The sequence below is a fragment of the Artemia franciscana genome, chromosome 7, assembly GCF_032884065.1.
Source record: "Artemia franciscana chromosome 7, ASM3288406v1, whole genome shotgun sequence".
In the NCBI taxonomy this organism is placed as follows: Eukaryota; Metazoa; Arthropoda; class Branchiopoda; order Anostraca; family Artemiidae; genus Artemia; species Artemia franciscana.
The window spans coordinates 10,071,461-10,094,096 of record NC_088869.1 but is presented as its reverse complement, the minus strand read 5'-3'; the positions used below and the strand labels follow the sequence as shown (position 1 = coordinate 10,094,096).

At 35.6% G+C, this 22,636-nt stretch overlaps 5 protein-coding genes across 5 annotated transcripts in view; 4 read left to right on the top strand and 1 right to left on the bottom strand.

The window, feature by feature from the left end:
- LOC136028834 (ESF1 homolog) overlaps positions 1 to 492 on the top strand; it is a 44,678-nt gene extending 44,186 nt beyond the window's left edge. Inside the window, exon 11 of the mRNA XM_065706766.1 lies at positions 349 to 492. Within this exon, the coding sequence (XP_065562838.1) occupies positions 349 to 468 (120 nt within the window). The 3' untranslated portion in view covers positions 469 to 492. The remainder of the gene's footprint in view (positions 1 to 348) is intronic.
- LOC136028837 (electron transfer flavoprotein regulatory factor 1-like) overlaps positions 1 to 22,636 on the bottom strand; it is a 194,624-nt gene that overhangs the window by 129,586 nt on the left and 42,402 nt on the right. The gene's annotated exons all lie outside the window — the stretch shown is intronic.
- Positions 5,143 to 5,751, top strand: LOC136028684 (EH domain-containing protein 1-like). Its single transcript, XM_065706512.1, has one exon. The coding sequence runs from the start codon at positions 5,143 to 5,145 to the stop codon at positions 5,749 to 5,751; it is 609 nt and encodes a 202-aa protein (XP_065562584.1).
- LOC136028683 (EH domain-containing protein 3-like) lies at positions 10,340 to 11,392 on the top strand. Its single transcript, XM_065706511.1, has one exon. It carries the CDS (start codon positions 10,340 to 10,342, stop codon positions 11,390 to 11,392), a length of 1,053 nt encoding a protein of 350 aa, XP_065562583.1.
- LOC136028682 (EH domain-containing protein 3-like) lies at positions 20,401 to 21,456 on the top strand. The gene has a single exon (XM_065706510.1). The coding sequence runs from the start codon at positions 20,401 to 20,403 to the stop codon at positions 21,454 to 21,456; it is 1,056 nt and encodes a 351-aa protein (XP_065562582.1).

Genomic DNA, 22,636 nt, shown 5'->3' with positions numbered 1-22,636 from the left:
GTGAAAAACCATGGTTCATCACATGTTATTACAGGCTCTCAAAAGTTAGGATCAGCTTAAACGCTCTTTAAAATTTCACCACAGTTTCGCCTTTTGGGTTTCCTTTTTATCAGTAGTGAGGTTTCTCGGTGCAAACGGTTAAGACGAAAAAGAAGGTGCCGTGAGAGAATATGTCATGGAAGTTTAAAAGCGGTAAGGAGGCGGTCAAGAAGGATAAGAGGAGGCATGACAGAAGCTTGCAATGGGAAGGGAAACCTGTCGGTAAAAGTTTTATGTGTCTGTGATGTGTTTCTTAACTTATCGTGAGGCTGGATATTTTTCAATCACTAATTATTTATTGTATTTTAGGTACTTGAAAAACGGCAAAAATTGGAAGGAAAATGTTTAGACCCTACTCTGTCCAATTTAGTAAGGCGTGTCAAATCCAAAGTTAATAGTGCTAGCCTTAAACCAAATGTTAAAAGATGATGCAAAATAAAGATTTTAACTTTTTTTTTCTCTCAGCCTTATCTATGATCAGTAAAAATTCAAATGTCTAGGTGAATCAAATTTACACCATACTCATAAAACTGTATATCATTCACCGTACTCAGTTATTAATATAACTATAAACTGTATCCAGTTCAGCTTCATTATTTACTCTCAGGGCTCAGTATTATAGTGGATCAAATCTAATTTTAATATTCTTGAAATGACAATAACTCGAATTAGCAGATACTACTATCTGTCTATCTGTCATTAATTTCATTAATGAAATGTCATTAATGACAATTTGTCATTAATAAAAGTTTCAGTTTGTCTGTTGGATGAGATTTTAATGGCAATTAGGGTTTCGCATTATTGCCAAAAAAAAAAAGAATGACAAGAAACTAAAAGAAGTGTTTTGAGTTTTAATTGGTACTAAGTGTTCTCCGTTCGTCCAATGATTAAGTGATAGTTATCATTGACGTGTGATAAGAAGCTGGCTTTGTGGAATAGAAAGCTTTCTGGGGCGTAAATAGCTATAATAAGCGGATGTCAAAATAATCCATAAGGATAAAAGTAACCTCAAAGGGGTTCCAAAAAATTTGGTACATCTATGAACGTTAACTTTATTGTTTGCTAAAATTTAGTTCCAATAAAATAATTATGGTAAAATATTGCTAAAATAGCTGTTAGCTTTTGCAAAAATAACTTATGTTTCAATTATTGTAATGGTTGCAAGATTTTAGGCGTTTATAATTGTGTATTATTGATAAAACGAATGAGAGAATTTAAAAATAAGCTTTTCAAGTTTGAATTAAAACTGAGTTGAATCCACAATGCCCAATCATTGAATTTTATTCCCTCTCAATTTTTGAGTCTGCTAGTATAATATTATGCTGTTATGCCGTCTGGTTGCGTCTTCTGAATCTTCAGCAATTTTTTTCCATAGCCCCTCCCCCCTTCACACTTCCTTAATTTACATGTTTTATGTTTTCTCCACGTTTCTTACATTTCTTTTTTCTTCATATGATCTATCACTCACATATTTCTTGTACAAGTCTCTCCTGTCAACTAGACTTAAAATATTTTTTACCAATATTTCACGCTGTGTTTCTAACTTTCTAGCCAAATTTTTGACTCTCCAATTTAGTGTTCAACTGTTCCTAGAATGTTGAACTAAGTTTTCTACCAACGTCACAACCTCCTGGAGGGTAGTTATTTTCCTGAAAGTTTAGCTCTAGGTTTACCCTTGACCTTAACAGACGGTAATCTTTACTTTGCACATCAATAACAGTCCTCCTAATTACACTAATATCTTCTATCGATCCTGCCAGTATTTGGTTTACAATAATATAATCTCTGAGGGCAGCTGTCTTACCATCTTACGAATGCTATTGTATCGACCATTTTTGACCAAACACTGAATTGGTTAACTAGATTGTTATACCTACAAAGTTGCAACAGTCTATAGGCGTTACATTGTTCTTTTCATGCACCAGATTTACCTAGGCTAAGATACCATCTATCCCTATTTCTACTGACCAGGTAAGTAAAATCTTGTAATGAAAATACCGTGTTTCTACCTGGGATCCTGTCTATTTGTTCCCATAGCTGTAGGTAAGGTTTATCTTGGTTACTACTATTTCCATCAGTCAGTTCTACAAGGGTTTTCACTACTACGCCTTATACCTTCATAGTAGCTATGCTACCTGGGATAATAAAATGAGTAAGAAAAATGGAAGATGTTCTACTTTAGTGTCTTTAGCGCTATCAGCTTAGTCAAGTTATAAGGGCAAAAACTGATAGGATTTGATGATGTAGGGCATGCTTGTCGGATAAATTAAGTACAAAAAATGGGTTTCTTCACCTGAAAGTAATGTAGATCTACGAATCTGAACCCATATGTTGCGAAAATATTTATTTTATTGATCCCAATTTATTTTTTCATTCAAAGGGACAAAAGCCATTAATATGCTTGTTTGGAAAAGCATTGTATTGCGGCATTTGTTTTGGAATTTTTACCTTAACCTTATGTATCATAGCTCTTCTAGCCACTTCAGGGAAGAGGGCCAACCATCCATTTGGTATTCAGATGCTGATATCCCTATTGCTGTATTTCCAATCCTGATGATGACAGCCAGAATGATAAACTATCCTGATAACAGTCCCAGAGTCCCTAAACTCCCGAACTGCTCCCCATCTGAGTGATGATTTTCAGACAGTTGAAAGAAACCCGAAACACAAAAAGCCCTCCTGAAATAATTAGAAACTCTATTGCAATCCCAGCTATGGGATTGCAAACAATCCTAATTTTATTTAATTGGATTGAAAGCAAACCCATTATCTGTTGCAACATAAAAAAAACAAACGGTACTTTTGCAGCAACAAATAAAAAGAGTAATAAACAAAAAATAGAGTGAGAAAAAAAGAAGAATAAATCACGATTGAAAATAAACTTAATAAGACGTGACGGAGAAAAATACGAACACAAAATTTATTTATTCTTATTATTTATTTTTACTCATATTACACAATACTATAATATATGCAGTAACTCATTAAAAACAATAAAAAATAGATAAACGAAAAATAATTTATTATTTAACATTTGAAAAACCATATTTTCCTGCTTCACTTGGAGGAATCTTAGCAACCCCTCTAAATTCCTTTCTATCCATCTATCTTTCGCAGCCCTTTTACCTTTCTATACTTTCTTTGCCTCCAATAACCAAGGGTGAAAGAATAGTATAAAACTAAATATCGTTTTTTGGTTTATTTTTTTAAATACCCAAAATGGAAAATGCAAAAAACCATCAACACAGAGATTCAAAGCACCTATGTTAGTGAATTTTTATTCCTTAGGCAGTTGCTAGAGGGTCCCAAAACTTGTTATCGGCTACATTTAATCTTTAACACCCATCACTTAATCTTTAACACCATCATTATCTGTTCACCCCAAAAGTAAAAGAGCCAGCTTTTGCCACCAAAAACATTGTTAACTTTAGAATGGCCCAATTTAATGTTTCGAGATATAGCTTCACTGTAAATGCAAACAGAAATGGCTCTTTGACTATCATGTTCAAAGACAGAAACCATGCCTGCATGGCTCTTAACCAAAATGAAATTGATAATATCTCTGTTAATCCGAAATTCATGGAGATCTCCTCCCAAAGCCATACAGAAAACAGTGATGCACAAAGCCTCGATTGAATTGTAAACAGAAGACCTGAAGTATAGTCTCATGAATAACAAGGGATAAATTTTAAATACCTTGGAAGCCATCGCATGGGCCAGGCTGACTTTAATAGGCTTCGAAGTAGTAAGAGAGTTCTTTTTATCTTCGCAGCCATTACTCAGTTGGGAAAAATCAAACAACTGAGAAATGTACACTTGCGTTCTTTATTCCCCTTGGGCCAACTGCTACTACTGGGGCTAATTGTGACTTGACTTGAATTTATTAAACAAGAAACGATATACACAAATGTTATACAAAGGAGACAGGGAGGCAACTCGTTTTGTCTCCTTTAACAATGGAGAGAGAAAAAGAAGAAGGAATTACACCTCAATAATTCCCACGGAGTACGTAAAAAAGAAAGAGAGAGAGAGAAGAAGCAGAAAAAAATCGGCTCGTAGACACGGATGGGACTATTTTATGGGACTTTTAAACTAATTTATAAATAAATCACTTTATATTCAGTCCCCACTACTATAGGCAGAAAGAACTATCTCTTTCAACTTCTTTTTATATGTATAGAGTGATGGTGACTCACTTATTAAATCAATTAGTTTATGTTTATTGGCAATCTCAGGAAGTTGATATCTTCAACTTAGTCTTGATCTCTCATTTTTAATAAAAGGAAAAAGAAACTTAGTCAAATTTTTAATATGGCTCATAATTTGTGGATTTCGATCATCAAGCTCCCTTGCAGTCCCCATTATGTTTTCCTTTATTTATTTCATCCCTTTCTGAGTAAAGAGCGCTATGGGCAGATCATTTTTTTTTCTGACCACACTTTGTATCTAAGCAGTTGTCATGGAAATTTTTGAATAGGCTCATTTGATTGAAAATTAAAAGTACTAGTGCCCTTTTCAATAGTCAAAAGTGATTGTAGGGCAAAAAGCTTCCCTCCTCTCATGCCCATCACTTTCAAAAAAAAATCCAATTAAAACTTTGAGATGGCTATTTTGTTCAGCATAGTTAGAAAGTCCAATCATTATGTCTTTTAGCGCAACGCCCCCCCCCCCGCAACCGTCAGGGTAAGGACTAGAAGCTATAATAATTGCCCTTTATTAACATGCGAAGTTTTTATGGAAAGGGTGAAAGTTCTTAAGCCGAACTGGCCAGACATGACAATAAACAACAAAGAAAGATAAAGCTCTACAAAAAAAAGTTCAAACGAGACGACGGCCAGTAGAGAGGAAAGACTAAAACAACGCGTATATTTTGCCTGTATCCAAACAAGGCGTCCTCAGCACAAGATAAAAAGAAAACTAAACTAAAAACAAATAAAAACAGCCACCAATAATAATAAATACAATTGTCGCTTCTTATCCACGTAGGGAAAAGAAGCTATTCGAGTTACTTCAATGAGAATCAAAGAGCAACTGACTTTTCCCTACGTGGATAAGTAGCGACAGATGTAATAATTCTACTACGTGGATAATTCTCATTCTTGAATGAGAATTGGTCCAGGACCAAAAACTGACAGATTTATTATAGTCACGTATGGTGAGAATGACAATGCAATCCCTGACAATCTGCCATTCGGTGCCACTGAGGAATTTCGAACTGCCTTTCTGAGCCAGTGTCGGTGGTGTTGTGTCAACGCTCCTGTTTTGGAAAAATTGACAATAGTCGACACAACAGAAATACTTTCCGATGACAACTTTGCTCGTGTTCTTGAATGGTTTGCTGATCAAGTAGACGTAATTCTTTTGTTTTTCGATCCTGAGAATGTGCTTATTTCTAGAGACTTTCAACGATCTATAGAAGCTATGAATAGCCATGAAGATAAAATGAGGATAATCTTTAATAAAACTGAGACGATGGGTCGTGGAGAGGTGTTAAATGCTTATCGCCAAATTCAGTTTTCAGTATCGAAAGTTTTAAGCCAGCACGAACCTCCAGAAATATATTGTGGATCTTTTGGTGATGACGAAATAAAATTTGACGAAAAAGATTTACTATTGGATCTTCTATCTCTTCACAATAATATCAGAAAAAGAAAAATAAATGACCTAATAAAACGTGCAAAATCTGCCAAAATCCATGCTCTTAATAATTGAGCTTGAAAAAGGTTGTCCCAAACTATTTGGGGAAGTTCAACGAAGGATCAGAAATTTCAAAGAGATTTGCAAAGAAATTGAAAGGAAATTTAATCTGGGCATCAGGGATTTTCCCCGGAAGAAGAAAATGCAGGAACAGCTTGCTAGTCGGGATTTCGCCAACTTCCCGTGCTTCAGTAAGAAATTAAAACAAACAGATGTTGCAATAAATGAATTAAAGCAATGTTCCCCTACCAGTCCGTGAAATAATTTTAAAAGGAAATAATAACTATAGTTCGCCAGATCAAAAGACTCTGTTTTGTTCTATGTCTTTTTACTCTAGTTCGGCATTGTGTAGTGACATGCATGAGAGGTGTAGCATAAAGCTACAATTGATTCAGAAGTTAAATCCTTATTGGCCTTGAAAGGTGAGTTTAAGGCTTTAACTGGCTCAGATTGGAAGCCTACTACTGCACCAGTGGTACCTGCAGCCAAACCAGCAGATCAGTTGAATTATAAAATTGCAGCGCTAGTTGATAAAGACAAGAAAGAAATTATTCGGTTAAAATCAGAATTCAAGCTACGTACTGGTGCCGACATGAAACCCGCCACAGCTGGGCTTGAATCAAAAGAGCCATCTTGGTTGATTTTTACTTTCTTTTTAATAGGCCACACGAAAAATGTATGCAATACAGGCATCCAACTGAAACAATCTTGGTACCAATCGATTTGGCGTTTCTGCTTGTCGTTTTTATTTTGTGGCATCCCTTTTCTTTTTAAAGCAAACCTTGTGGCTTTTAAATAGGCTGAGTTATCTCTCCCTGAAAACTATATTTCCTTGTGTGTCTAAATTTGCTGCTCAGCATGAGTTAGGTTTTTAAAAGGTAGAGCTATTTTTCTCTCAACGTAAAAGGAGTAATGTGATTGACTTGTCAAAATACTTGCAAAAATAAACCAATGAAACTCAAGAATACTTTTTAACATGAAATAATAGGACAGTAACCTTTCTTGGCTATAGTTTGGCCACCAACTGGTTTAGTAACTTCGTTGTTTGGTGTCTCACACCTCACACAAAATGTCTCCCGGTTTTCTTTTATTATCTTTATGATGGCTTGACTACAATTATGCAGTGCATGACTAGATGGGGAGTCGTTTTGGTGGGAGGGGAGGGGGACAGTCTCCCCCAATAATTTGGAGAAAAAACTATTCTATAGACCATGCCCCTTGACATCCTGGATATAAACCCGTCTTGCCTCTTCCAATAAAAATGCTTGAGCTACTCTCTTGATGATTAGGGACAAAGATGGTTCAAGAACCCACCAAGACTCGTGCCCCATTGCTGACAACGCTGTTTCTTCTTTGTTTTGTTTTCAGTAATTTATTTTTTTAATACTTGTTTTTACTAAAGTTATTCTTGAGAGTTTTCGCCTTTTTATTACACCTTTCTTGTGCCTAATGTGCATCTTATGATAAAGTTATCACATAAAATATCATTTTCGGCTGAACTGTTTTTCTTTGATACTTTGGAGATTTTATTCAATGTAAGCATTCTTTAGCAAAAACGAAGTTAATTTATGAAAAGACAATATTAAAATTTTATTAAAAAATTTTCAATTGTAATGTTAAATAAAATTAGAATAGCTATATTGAATTAAATTTAATAAATAAACTAAAATAAATCAAAAGTACCACTCGACTGTCGTAACAGAAAAGGAGGCAAATTCCATTTTTGCTTAAAATGAGCAGTACATAAGAAACTACATCCAATTTGATTGATAACTGCCTGGTGCAGCTAGAATCCTCGTACTCTTACAGGAATAAATAAAGCCTATAAGTATTTAGATAACATTTTTGTTTATTGTGCACCCTGCTTCACAGCACCAGGCACATGAAGCACGCGATTTGCCAGTAGTCAGATATCCAGTTTAATTTCTAGATTTTCAACATTCGTTGAACCTTCACCTGAAATAATCGACCCGTTACTACCTTGATGGAACAGTAAGTTTACTCTGACCATCCTTTTATGACCATTTACGGGGCAGGTTATGGTGGCAATCAATATTTCATTTCTAATATTCCTTCTGTATTGTGGTCCTCTTAACCAAAGGACTTTTGGAAAGAGGTTGTGGGTGGGGGGGGGGGGTAATCACGGCCTAAGGACTTCCGGCTCTACGTTCAACAGTGGTAAATGGAAAAGTGTTTTTGCCCCATTTCGAGGCTTAAGTGAAGACAAAACTATTTGGGATATATTCTTGCATTGGCATGTCCTCTTTGAGGTAATCAGAATAAGTTGTTGCAAAAAAGATTGTATAATTTTAAGACATCATTCTATACATTTTTAAGGTTTCAATGTAAGTATAAGACGAAAAAAATGCATCCATTTCCTATGTGTATGTACTTGCACAGGGAATGTGGAGCAAAACATGGTTTAACACTTGCAATAAAAATTTATTCGTCAACAAATTAAGTGTATTCGTCAAACAAATTCTTACAGTTCTTTTTTAGAGATGCGGTGTAACTACGCGGTGTGTTCCATATAGTATGACGCTTTGTCAATCGTTGTCAGATAAACATAAAAAGAAAATACGAAAGAATATAAAGTGATTCTTGAAAAAAGGTGTTTAGTTGTCCGACGATTGGAAGTCTTTGACATTTATTTGGTAATTTAATATGATTACTAGAAAGTATTGCTGCTGGCATGAGAGTTGACACTAAGATTCCACGGTGCTAGTCAAGACTTTGGACCCTGTATAGTGATGCCAACAAAACAAGTCTTCATAGATTTTAATTGTATATTTTATTGGTCAATCCAGATCAATACAGCAATTTTGATCTAAGTAAGGAGCAACATTAAAGCTTAAAACAAACAAAAATTATTCCATATATGAAAGGGGCTGCCCCCCCTCAACGCATTGCTCTTTACGATAAAGTTTTATATTGTTTTAAAAAATAGAGCTGTCAGAAAAAGTCAAACTTTAGCGTAGAGAGTGAGGCGTTGAGGAGGAGACAGCCCCTTTCATATACGGACTAATTTCTATTCGTTTTAAGTTTTACACTCAGAATTTGTGACATGCTCATAAGACAAAAAATAGTCAAGCAATTTGTTTAACAAGTCAATTCGTTTGGCTTGCTAGGCAAACAGGGGTTTCTCACTCTGTGAACAATATTTCTGGATATATTTTTTGGGGTTGAGGGGCAAAAAAAAGTACAAAAATTCGGATGTCAAAACAGAATTCAACTGAAGCTATTGAAAATACTTTAACAGTATTATTTTTAATGATTCGCTCATTGTAAACATATTTTTTAGAGAATTTAAAACATTTATTAGAGCATACTAAATAAAACAAAATAAAAAGGTGATTTATAATTGAAACATACGAAAATGAATATTTTCCTAGCAGAGAGCTTGAGTACGAAAAAGTAATAAAAATTTTTAAAATAGCCTGAAACCTTTTGAAAATGGAGTTCAAAAACGGAGTTCAAAGACGGAAATGAAAAATGGATTGAATAGTACATCATTCTAGTGGGAATTTCTATAGCAAAACCATTGAAATTGACTAGAAAACAACAATTTTTACCCTTCTCCCAAGAACATTTTGAAGTATCCCCCCCACCTGCCACACTATCTAAGGATTTGAGTTGTAAACCCAGACTGCTCCAAATATATTGAAGATTTGCTACTTTGACAGCCTAGATACGCCTTGAATCCTTTTGTTTCAACCCCCAAGCCATAATCGGAGGTCCATAACATGAAAATCCCTTAGACTTAATTTCACCACCCATCCATCCCCAAAACATGACTATTTTAGCAAAAGATATTGGGCGTTTTAGGCTCGCAGATGTACGAAGCCTATGAAAAAACTCAAAACATTTAGAGTTAATTATTTTTAAAATAATTGGTGGAAACAAATGTTCAACTCTGAATGCTGATGAATTTAGTTTTATATGTAAATATGCCGGTGTTCAGTTCTGCATGTTAATGTACCAATGTTCAGTTCATGCATTGCCAGTGAGAACTCAAAACGTATCCACGTCAAGCTAATTATGAGCACTTGATAAAAAAAAATCAATTAAAACAAAAAAGATGTAAATCTCATTTGTTGATTTCATTTTTGTCCAAATTGCAAAGCAAAACGAATAAAAATTTACTCCTGGGTGAAATCAACGGCATTTGAATTTTAGTTTCTGAATTGCTTTTGCTCGTTCTTCATTATTTTCTCGTAAACAAGGCCATATCCTAGGAGGGAAGGTTCAGGACCCCTTGCACCTCCCCCTCCCCTACATTTTGTCTGGCACATAAAAATCGAAAAATGTATATAAACAAGTTTTGAAATCCTTCCATGCAAAGTAACTTAAAAGGATACCTCACTCTTTACTGGGGCAGCGTTATTGCACAGTTTATGACTAGTACAAAACGTTATTGGAATTTTACAGTATCATTTTTAATTGTGCGTCATTAAGTTTGTAGCCTGCATGTACTTTTTTTTATTTAGGTAAGTGACATCATCGTATAATTATCATATCAGTATGAGGAATGTGACGTCATATTTGATATATAAATAGGATCCCTCACATCTTTTCGGCAGAAGCTGAAATAATTTTTTGAATCATGACCGGAAATAATGATAAAAACAACATTGAAAAAATCTACAATGAAATGATCCTTCCAATGGAAAAAAAGTTCGTCTTTAACGAGTTTTACTCCTGCGAACTGGCGAAAGATTATTTCACAGTTGAAGAAAAGGCTAGTGTACTACTAGTTGGCCCAGAATTAACCGGAAAAACTAGTTTTGTCCGAAAAATAATTGGACAAAATTATCCTGGAATGAGAATTGGTCCAGGACCAAAAACCGACAGATTTATTATGGTCACGTATGGTGAGAATGACAATGCAATTCCTGACAATCTGCCATTTGGTGCCACTAAGGAACTTCAAACTGCCTATCTGAGCCAGTGTCGGCGGTGTTGTGTCGACGCTGATGTTTTGAAAAACTTGACAATAGTCGACACAACAGAAATACTTTCCGATGAAAACTTTGCTGATCTTGCATGGTTTGCTGAACAAGTAGACGTAATTCTTTTGTTTTTCGATCCTGAGAATGTACTGATTTCTAGAGACTTTCGAAAATCTATAGAAGCTATGAATAGCCATGAAGATAAAATGAGGATAATCTTCAATAAAACTGAGACGATGAGTCGTGGAGAGGTGTTAAATGCTTATCGCCAAATTGTGTTTTCAGTATCGAAAGTTTTAAGCCAGCAGGAACCTCCAGAAATATATCGTGGGTCGTTTGGTGATGACGAAAAAGAATTGAAAAAGGATCTCATGTCTCTTCACAATAATATCAGAAAAAGAAAAATAAATGACCTAATAAAACGTGCGAAATCTGCCAAAATCCATGCTCTTTTAATAATTGAGCTTGGAAAAGGTTGTCCCAAACTATTTGGGGAAGTCCAATTTAGGATCAGAAATTTCGAAGAGACATGGGAAGAAATTGAAAGGAAATTTAATCTGGGCATCAGGGATTTTCCCCAGAAGAAGAAAATGCAGGAAAAGCTTGCTAGTTGGGATTTCGCCAACTTCCCGTGCTTCAGTAAGAAATTAAATATCTTAGATGATGCTATACATCAATTAGAGCAATGTCTCACTACCAGTCCGTGAAATAATTTTAAAAGGAAATAATAACTATAGTTCGCCAGATCAAAAGACTGTTTTGTTCTATGTTTTTTTACTCTAGTTCGGCATTGTGTAGTGACATGTATGAGAGGTGTAGCATAAAGCTACAATTGATTCAGAAGTTAATTCCTTATTGGCCTTGAAAGGTGAGTTTAAGGCTTTAACTGGCTCAGATTGGAAGCCTACTACTGCACCAGTGGTACCTGCAGCCAAACCAGCAGATCAGTTGAATTATAAAATTGTAGCGCTAGTTGATAAGATTGATAAAGACAAGAAAGAAATTATTCGGTTAAAATCAGAATTCAATCTACGTACTGGTGCCGACATGAAACCCGCCACAGCTGGGCTTGAATCAAAAGAGTCATCTTGGTTAATTTTTACTTTCTTTTTAATAGGTATTAATATGTTGTACACAAAAAAATGCTTCAAAAATTTACGTTACGGTTCTACGAGGCCGACCGATATTTGTAGGGGGGAGAGAAGGGTTAAAACCTCTATGCCCCCCTCTCACTCTGAATACGGTCTTGGATGTAACTCCTTTCCAATTCAGTTTGTTTCAGTTGTTATAAAAAAAAAAATAAGCCATCATTTCTCAAAAGAAAATGTGAGCATATAACTCACCTGAGTCTGAAGCTTGGACTGAGTATCCCAAACACGTGTGCGGGATTTATTTCTTATGATCGAATATTCCTTGTGTCCCTGTCGTCATTTATATATCCCCCATGTGCCCTTCCGGCGTTCCCGTTGTAGTTGTGTCCCTGTGTCCCGGTCGTCATTTATATTCCTGTGTCCCGGTCGTCATTTATATTCCTGTGTCCCGGTCGGCATTTGTGTCCCGGTGTCTCGGTCTGTAATTTCTCTTTGAGTGTCCCGGTCGTCATTTATATTCCCTGTGTCCCGCTTGTCATTTGTGTCCCGGTGTCCTGGTCTGTAACATACGACAATAGATCAATTGTGTTGTAACTTTGTTCAAGATCCCATTCTACACATGTAGAAATAGAAGCAGTATGATTAGGTGAAGGCATTCCCAAATGCTTGAGAAGTTTGTTTGCAATAGATAAGCACAAATCTTCAATCATAACTAAAGTGCAGTTATAAATTTCTGTTGTAAAGTCCAAGTTCATATCTGAACTTTCTAGCCGTATTCGGTGGAGTATATTCTCGGCCATTTGTGATTTGTATTTCTCCCATAACTCTGTAGGAGATGAAGGAGAGCAACTTTTGCCGGAAGGCACGGGCCGTAATGTCATGTCTATGAACCGGCGATTGTCCAGGATGTAAAAGCTGTTGTATCTAATCCCATGATGGATTATATATAAATGTAATAAACGACGAATCATTAATCTATAGGCATAATATTTCATTGCGCTGCATTTCTTATCCATTTCATTGCTTGTGGCTGGATTTATCAATTTAATACTAAAGTGTTAGCCGTCGGCTCTATCTAAATATTATTATTGAATGGATTTTGAGTAAGTAAGATTGATATCAACAAGTCAAAGCCAAAATAAATGTCATTTGGCAGCACAATGGCGATGTCTAAGTAAAGATACAGGATAAGTCAAAGTATTGTCATAGATGGTGAAACATTATATTGTGACGTATTCCCTACATTTAAATAGCAACCGTATCTTAAATTTGAAAGTATTCGAAATATAGAGTTTAAATTGTTAACTTATTCCATGGACATTGTTCGACAAAAGAATATCCTAAAAATCTGAACAATTCTTGGCATCATTGCGGCAGAAACCTTATATTAATAAGAAATCGTCAGGGATGCCAATTGAAATTGACTCTTTAGAGTTTCAAAATTACATTACCCTTTGCATTATCGTTAAAAAAAATTAATTGTATAAAAACTACACAAAATGTTTTCTTGTGTAAATCAAAGCATGGGGGTACACATTTCCTGAGGGGGTTACACTGAATATCGTTTTAATGTCATTAATCACAATTAAAGCACGGTCTTCTAGCTGTGCATGATAAAACTGATAACAATAGAAAAAGAGAATGCGTTGGTATCGCTTATATGTGTACGCAAAATTTCTAAATTGTGAGAAAAATATATATATATCGTTTAAATTCACTTTATTCTATTCTCAGCAGAAATTTCGTACAGATTACTGATGGAAACATAAATGTCCCCAAAGTAGCGATGGCTTTTGGTGAAATGCGAATAATTTCAGTCATAATTCTTAGCATGTTTGTTTTAACTCTTTATTATGGAGCAGGATAAGCGAAATATTTAGAAAAGCACAAGTAGCGAGAAGTCAGTATGGTATTGTACCTAGAGGCAGTTAAATGTTTATGCGTTAGTGTGTGAATCCAAAACACAAGGAATAGGATGTTCTTACTGATTATTAGGCAATTCAATGACAAATAAGGACAATCGGAGTTTCAACTAGACCTACGTTGCCGGGGCAACGTGAAGTGTTGCGGCAACCTTTGTCAGGTTTTGCCGACTGAAGTGTTGCGAGAGCAACACTTTGGTTTTGTTTCTTCGCTATCGATCAGTAATCACATGATCAAAGGCTATTCCTCAGCGTTGAAAAAACAACAACAAAATAGTATCGAAAGAAGGGACTAAATTGACTTTGCAGCCAGTTGAACTTTATCCTTTTCAATCGTAGACATCGTGACGGATGAAAGCTCGGAACAATCTTCTATATATATAAAAATAAGTTGTTTGTCTGTCTGTTGACTGACGTCATGTTTGTGTGTCGATTGACGTCATTTTTGTCGACTGGCGTCATTATAAGGATTGAACATTATTCCGTCATGAAGTTGTTTGTCGACTGACGTCATTTTTGTCGACTGACGAAATTACAGACCAGGACACCAGGACACAAATGATAAACGGGACACCGGGACACAGGGAATATAAATGACGACCGGAACACTCAAAGAGAAATTACAGACTGGGACACCGGGACACAAATAACGACCGGGACACAGGGAATATAAATGACGACCGGGACACAGGGAATGTTCGATTAGCAATCACCATCAACAAAGCTCAAGGGCAATCATTGAAATAATGAGGTATAGATCTGAATACGGATTGTTTTTCCCATGGAAAATTATATGTTGCATGTTCAAGAGTCGGTAAACCTGACAATCTATTTATATGCACAGACAATGGGACAGGGAAGAATGTTGTATATTCGCAAGTTTTACGTAGTTAAAAACATATATATATCTATCCATATTCACAGGTGGGACACAGGGACACAACTACAATGGCGCGTAACGACTTACGTGCGTGGGGGGCCAAAGAGCCCCCTCCAACTAGGTGTTGGGGTGGCGCGAAGCGCCACCCCAACAGCTAGTATCTTATATAATATAGTTGGTATTATAAAGCTATCCCTAACTTTTCAGGATCACAATACCATAGATGACATTCTATTAATTATTACGAAACTATCTCATTGTTTTACATTCTCGTTTGTGCTTGTTTCTTCACTATCGGTTAAATTATGAAGTTGCCACCCTATCGAAGTTTTTAAAACGGTATGTTCAAACAAGAACGCAATCAGTTATCACATGGCCAAAGGCTATTCCTCAGTCTTGAAAAACAACAACTACAAAATAATATCGAAAAAAGGGGCTAAATTGACTTTGCAGCCACTTGAACTTTATCCTTTTCAATCGTAGACATCGTGACAGATCAAAACTTGGAACAATATCTTATATAATCTAGTTGGTATTATAAAGCTATTCGTAACTTTTCAGGATTAAAACACCATAGATGGTACTAATTATTACGAAACTACCTTATTGTTTATATTTTCGTTTGGACCCGTTGCGTAAACACTTAATTCTGTCAGATTTAAAGAGATCGAATACAATGTGCACCAATTTGCACAGATTTCTAGCCCAAAGTGAACAGATTCTTACTTACAAGTCCCTCTCCCATGATAAACATCATGTTCACCGGAAACAAATAAATGGGTACATCAACTACAAAAGTTGCAAACCCCTCATCACTGAAGATGATTGTAGCCCAGCAGCCAATTATTACTTACTGGAACCAAATTGGTTTAACCATCAAATACACCGGATTCAAATAATAGCAAATAACTAGCAAAAGTGGCAAACCCCTAATGGCTGAAGATGATTATGAGCTAACAGCCGTTTGTCGCCCAAAGTGAACCGATTCTTACTTCTAAGTTCTTCTCAGTGATAGGCATCAAGTTCACCGGAGACAAATAAATGGGTACATCAACTAGCATAGTTGCAAACCCCTCATTGCTGAAGTTGACTGTAGCCTAACAGCAGATTATTACTTACAAGTCCCCTACATTTCTTATCACTGGAACCAAATTGGTTTTACCATCAAATACACTGGATACAAATAATAGATACATCAACTAGCAAAAGTTGTTAACCCCTTACAGCCGAAGGCGATTATTACCTAACAGCCGACTGTTTCTTACAAGTCCTCTATATGTCTCACAATTTGTATTGGCCTCAGTGTGTACCTTGCTACTGAAGTCGTCAACCCCTTGAAGCTTGCTAGTTGGGATTTCGCCAACTTCCCGTGCTTCAGTAAGAAATTAAAACAAATAGATGTTGCAATAAATGAATTAAAGCAATGTTCCCCTACCAGTCCGTGAAATAATTTTAAAAGGAAATAATAACTATAGTTCGCCAGATCAAAAGACTCTGTTTTGTTCTATGTTTTTTTACTCTAGTTCGGCATTGTGTAGTGACATGCATGAGAGGTGTAGCATAAAGCTACAATTGATTCAGAAGTTAAATCCTTATTGGCCTTGAAAGGTGAGTTTAAGGCTTTAACTGGCTCAGATTGGAAGCCTACTACTGCACCAGTGGTACCTGCTGCCAAACCAGCAGATCAGTTGAATTATAAAATTGCAGCGCTAGTTGATAAAGACAAGAAAGAAATTATTCGGTTAAACTCAGAATTCAAGCTACGTACTGGTGCCGACATGAAACCCGCCACAGCTGGGCTTGAATCAAAAGAGCCATCTTGGTTGATTTTTACTTTCTTTTTAATAGGTATTAATATGTTGTATTGTTTTGACCACACGAAAAATGTATGCAATACAGGCATCCAACTGAAACAATCTTGGTACCAATCGATTTGGCGTTTCTGCTTGTCGTTTTTATTTTGTGGCATCCCTTTTCTTTTTAAAGCAAACCTTGTGGCTTTTAAATAGGCTGAGTTATCTCTCCCTGAAAACTATATTTCCTTGTGTGTCTAAATTTGCTGCTCAGCATGAGTTAGGTTTTTAAAAGGTAGAGCTATTTTTCTCTCAACGTAAAAGGAGTAATGTGATTGACTTGTCAAAATACTTGCTAAAATAAACCAATGAAACTCAAGAATACTTTTTAACATGAAAGTATAGGACAGTAAACTTTCTTGGCTATAGTTTGGCCACCAACTGGCTTAGTAACTTCGCTGTTTGGTGTCTCACACCTCACACAAAATGTCACCCGGTTTTCTTTTATTATCTTTATGATGGCTTGTCTACAATTATGCAGTGCATGACTAGATGGGGAGTCGTTTTGGTGGGAGGGGAGGGGGACAGTCTCCCCCAATAATTTGGAGAAAAAACTATTCTATAGACCATGCCCCTTGACATCCTGGATATAAACCCGTCTTGCCTCTTCCAATAAAAATGCTTGAGCTACTCTCTTGATGATTAGGGACAAAGATGGTTCAAGAACCCACCAAGACTCGTGCCCCATTGCTGACAACGCTGTTTCTTCTTTGTTTTGTTTTCAGTAATTTATTTTTTTAATACTTGTTTTTACTAAAGTTATTCTTGAGAGTTTTCGCCTTTTTATTACACCTTTCTTGTGCCTAATGTGCATCTTATGATAAAGTTATCACATAAAATATCATTTTCGGCTGAACTGTTTTTCTTTGATACTTTGGAGATTTTATTCAATGTAAGCATTCTTTAGCAAAAACGAAGTTAATTTATGAAAAGACAATATTAAAATTTTATTAAAAAATTTTCAATTGTAATGTTAAATAAAATTAGAATAGCTATATTGAATTAAATTTAATAAATAAACTAAAATAAATCAAAAGTATCACTCGACTGTCGTAACAGAAAAGGAGGCAAATTCCATTTTTGCTTAAAATGAGCAGTACATAAGAAACTACATCCAATTTGATTGATAACTGCCTGGTGCAGCTAGAATCCTCGTACTCTTACAGGAATAAATAAAGCCTATAAGTATTTAGATAACATTTTTGTTTATTGTGCACCCTGCTTCACAGCACCAGGCACATGAAGCACGTGATTTGCCAGTAGTCAGATATCCAGTTTAATTTCTAGATTTTCAACATTCGTTGAACCTTCACCTGAAATAATCGACCCGTTACTACCTTGATGGAACAGTAAGTTTACTCTGACCATCCTTTTATGACCATTTACGGGGCAGGTTATGGTGGCAATCAATATTTCATTTCTATTATTCCTTCTGTATTGTGGTCCTCTTAACCAAAGGACTTTTGGAAAGAGGTTGTGGGGGGGGGGGGGGTAATCACGGCCTAAGGACTTCCGGCTCTACGTTCAAAAGTGGTAAATGGAAAAGTGTTTTTGCCCCATTTCGAGGCTTAAGTGAAGACAAAACTATTTGGGATATATTCTTGCATTGGCATGTCCTCTTTGAGGTAATCAGAATAAGTTGTTGCAAAACAGATTGTATAATTTTAAGACATCATTCTATACATTTTTAAGGTTTCAATGTAAGTATAAGACGAAAAAAATGCATCCATTTCTTATGTTTATGTACGTGCACAGAGAATGTGGAGCAAAACATGGTTTAACACTTGGAATAAAAATTTATTCGCCAACAAATTAAGTGTATTCGTCAAACAAATTCTTACAGTTCTTTTTTAGAGATGCGGTGTAACTACGCGGTGTGTTCCATATAGTATGACGCTTTGTCAATCGTTGTCAGATAAACATAAAAAGAAAATACGAAAGAATATAAAGTGATTCTTGAAAAAAGGTGTTTAGTTGTCCGACGATTGGAAGTCTTTGACATTTATTTGGTAATTTAATATGATTACTAGAAAGTATTGCTGCTGGCATGAGAGTTGACACTAAGATTCCACGGTGCTAGTCAAGACTTTGGACCCTGTATAGTGATGCCAACAAAACAAGTCTTCATAGATTTTAATTGTATATTTTATTGGTTAATCCAGATCAATACAGCAATTTTGATCTAAGTAAGGAGCAACATTAAAGCTTAAAACAAAAAAAAATTATTCCATATATGAAAGGGGCTGCCCCCCCCCCCTCAACGCATTGCTCTTTACGATAAAGTTTTATATTGTTTTAAAAAATAGAGCTGTCAGAAAAAGTCAAACTTTAGCGTAAAGAGTGAGGCATTGAGGAGGGGACAGCCCCTTTCATATACGGACTGATTTCAATTCGTTTTAAGTTTTACACTCAGAATTTGTGACATGCTCATAAGACAAAAAATAGTCAAGCAATTTGTTTAATAAGTCAATTCGTTTGGCTTGCTAGGCAAACAGGGGTTTCTCACTCTGTGAACAATATTTCTGGATATATTTTTTGGGGTTGAGGGGCAAAAAAAAGTACAAAAATTCGGATGTCAAAACAGAATTCAACTGAAGCTATTGAAAATACTTTAACAGTATTATTTTTAATGATTCGCTCATTATAAACATATTTTTTAGAGAATTTAAAACATTTATTAGAGCATACTAAATAAAACAAAATAAAAAGGTGATTTATAATTGAAACATACGAAAATGAATATTTTCCTAGCAGAGAGCTTGAGTACGAAAAAGTAATAAAAATTTTTAAAATAGCCTGAAACCTTTTGAAAATGGAGTTCAAAAACGGAGTTCAAAGACGGAAATGAAAAATGGATTGAATAGTACATCATTCTAGTGGGAATTTCTATAGCAAAACCATTGAAATTGACTAGAAAACAACAATTTTTACCCTTCTCCCAAGAACATTTTGAAGTACCCCCCCCCCCCCACCTGCCACACTATCTAAGGATTTGATCTGTAAACACAGACTGCTCCAAATATATTGAAGATTTGCTACTTTGACAGCCTATATACGCCTTGAATCCTTTTGTTTCAACCCCCAAGCCATAATTGGAGGTCCATAGCATGAAAATCCCTTAGACTTAATTTCACCACCCATCCATCCCCAAAACATGACTATTTTAGCAAAAGATATTGGGCGTTTTAGGCTCGCAGATGTACGAAGCCTATGAAAAAACTCAAAACATTTAGAGTTAATTATTTTTAAAATAATTGGTGGAAACAAATGTTCAACTCTGAATGCTGATGAATTTAGTTTTATATGTAAATATGCCAGTGTTCAGTTCTGCATGTTAATGTACCAATGTTCAGTTCATGCATTGCCAGTGAGAACTCAAAACGTATCCACGTCAAGCTAATTATGGGCACTTGATAAAAAGAAAATCAATTAAAACAAAAAAGATGTAAATCTCATTTGTTGATTTCATTTTTGTCCAAATTGCAAAGCAAAACGAATAAAAATTTACTCCTGGGTGAAATCAACGGCATTTGAATTTTAGTTTCTGAATTACTTTTGCTTGTTCTTCATTATTTTCTCGTAAACAAGGCCATATCCTAGGAGGGAAGGTCCAGGACCCCTTGCACCTCCCCCCTCCCCTACATTTAGTCTGACACATAAAAATCGAAAAATGTATATAAACAAGTTTTGAAATCCTTCCATGCAAAGTAACTTAAAAGGATACCTCACTCTTTACTGGGGCAGCGTTATTGCACAGTTTATGACTAGTACAAAACGTTATTGGAATTTTACAGTATCATTTTTAATTGTGCGTCATTAAGTTTGTAGCCTGCATGTACTTTTTTTTATTTAGGTAAGTGACATCATCGTATAATTATCATATCAGTATGAGGAATGTGACGTCATATTTGATATATAAATAGGATCCCTCACATCTTTTCGGCAGAAGCTGAAATAATTTTTTGAATCATGACCGGAAATAATGATAAAAACAACATTGAAAAAATCTACAATGAAATGATCCTTCCAATGGAAAAAAAGTTCTTCTTTAACAAGTTTTACTCCTGCGAACTGGCGAAAGATTATTTCACAGTTGAAGAAAAGGCTAGTGTACTACTAGTTGGCCCAGAATTAACCGGAAAAACTAGTTTTGTCCGAAAAATAATTGGACAAAATTATCCTGGAATGAGAATTGGTCCAGGACCAAAAACCGACAGATTTATTATGGTCACGTATGGTGAGAATGACAATGCAATTCCTGACAATCTGCCATTTGGTGCCACTAAGGAACTTCAAACTGCCTATCTGAGCGAGTGTCGGCGGTGTTGTGTCGACGCTGATGTTTTGAAAAACTTGACAATAGTTGACACAACAGAAATACTTTCCGATGAAAACTTTGCTCGTGATCTGGCGTGGTTTGCTGAACAAGTAGACGTAATTATTTTGTTTTTCGATCCTGAGAATGTACTGATTTCTAGAGACTTTCGAAAATCTATAGAAGCTATGAATAGCCATGAAGATAAAATGAGGATAATCTTCAATAAAACTGAGACGATGAGTCGTGGAGAGGTGTTAAATGCTTATCGCCAAATTCAGTTTTCAGTATCGAAAGTTTTAAGCCAGCAGGAACCTCCAGAAATATATCGTGGGTCGTTTGGTGATGACGAAAAAGAATTGAAAAAGGATCTCATGTCTCTTCACAATAATATCAGAAAAAGAAAAATAGATCAACTAATAAAACGTGCGAAAAATGCCAAAATCCATGCTCTTTTAATAATTGAGCTTGGAAAAGGTTGTCCCAAACTATTTGGGGAAGTCCAATTTAGGATCAGAAATTTCGAAGAGACATGGAAAGAAATTTATAATAAATTTAATCTGGGCATCAGGGATTTTCCCCAGAAGAAGAAAATGCAGGAAAAGCTTGCTAGTTGGGATTTCGCCAACTTCCCGTGCTTCAGTAAGAAATTAAATCTCCTAGATGATGCTATACATCAATTAGAGCAATGTCTCACTACCAGTCCGTGAAATAATTTTAAAAGGAAATAATAACTATAGTTCGCCAGATCAAAAGACTCTGTTTTGTTCTATGTTTTTTTTTTACTCTAGTTCGGCATTGTGTAGTGACATGCATGAGAGGTGTAGCATAAAGCTACAATTGATTCAGAAGTTAAATCCTTATTGGCCTTGAAAGGTGAGTTTAAGGCTTTAACTGGCTCAGATTGGAAGCCTACTACTGCACCAGTGGTACCTGCAGCCAAACCAGCAGATTAGTTGAATTATAAAATTGCAGCGCTAGTTGATAAGGTTGATAAAGACAAGAAAGAAATTATTCGGTTAAAATCAGAATTCAAGCTACGTACTTGTGCCGACATGAAACCCGCCACAGCTGGGCTTGAATCAAAAGAGCCATCTTGGTTGATTTTTACTTTCTTTTTAATTAGTATTAATATGTTGTATTGTTTTGACCACAATACACTTGACCAGTTAATGACAATACAATACAATTTGACCACTTAATGACAAACTTCAATATATTTGGCCAATGCCATTTAAGCGTGTTGTAGCCTATGCAAATAGGTACGCACATTCAAGATTGCTCTTGATGTAAGTATAAAATTCTGAATAGTAAAGAGGAAAAGGAAAAACCTTTGACCATGTATAAAGGTGTAGCAGGTGCTAGCCAAAATTGTACTCTCGGTTTTATTTGACCTTTGATAGCAATATTATCTTATGGCACTCTCTAAAGCATTGTTTAATATGCAGGTAAATACCAAGTAGGTATTGCTTAATATGCAGGTAAATACCAAGTAGGCAATTACTAAGGAAAGCAATCGACTTTCCTTTTTGCAGCTCATTTACTGCAGACATAAGAAACACGCAATCAATAGATTAATCTTTCTAGAAAGTGGAACATGGGTATTTTTTCACGTGTCGAATTGGTTGTTTCGTTTAATCCATTTCCTGGAGCAAAACCTTAGAAAGTGTTTTATGGTCCAGGTGTCTAGGGCTCCATTCCATTGATGAGAGATCCGTTTTGAATCTTTTGTTGACATAAGATGTCTAATATATAAAGGTTCTGCGAGAAAACGCATTGAAAGAAAATGAAATCTCTCAAAGTATTATGCAATATCCCATGTGTGCACCGTCATTACCTAACACCGAAATGTGTCTCATCCTAAGTTACAAGCGGGGATCACAAAGGGTA

Excerpts from the sequence above, each read along its gene's own strand:
- LOC136028684 (XM_065706512.1), top strand. The coding sequence starts at position 5,143 with ATGAGAATTGGTCCAGGACCAAAAACTGACAGATTTATTATAGTCACG.
- LOC136028683 (XM_065706511.1), top strand. The coding sequence starts at position 10,340 with ATGACCGGAAATAATGATAAAAACAACATTGAAAAAATCTACAATGAA.
- LOC136028682 (XM_065706510.1), top strand. The coding sequence starts at position 20,401 with ATGACCGGAAATAATGATAAAAACAACATTGAAAAAATCTACAATGAA.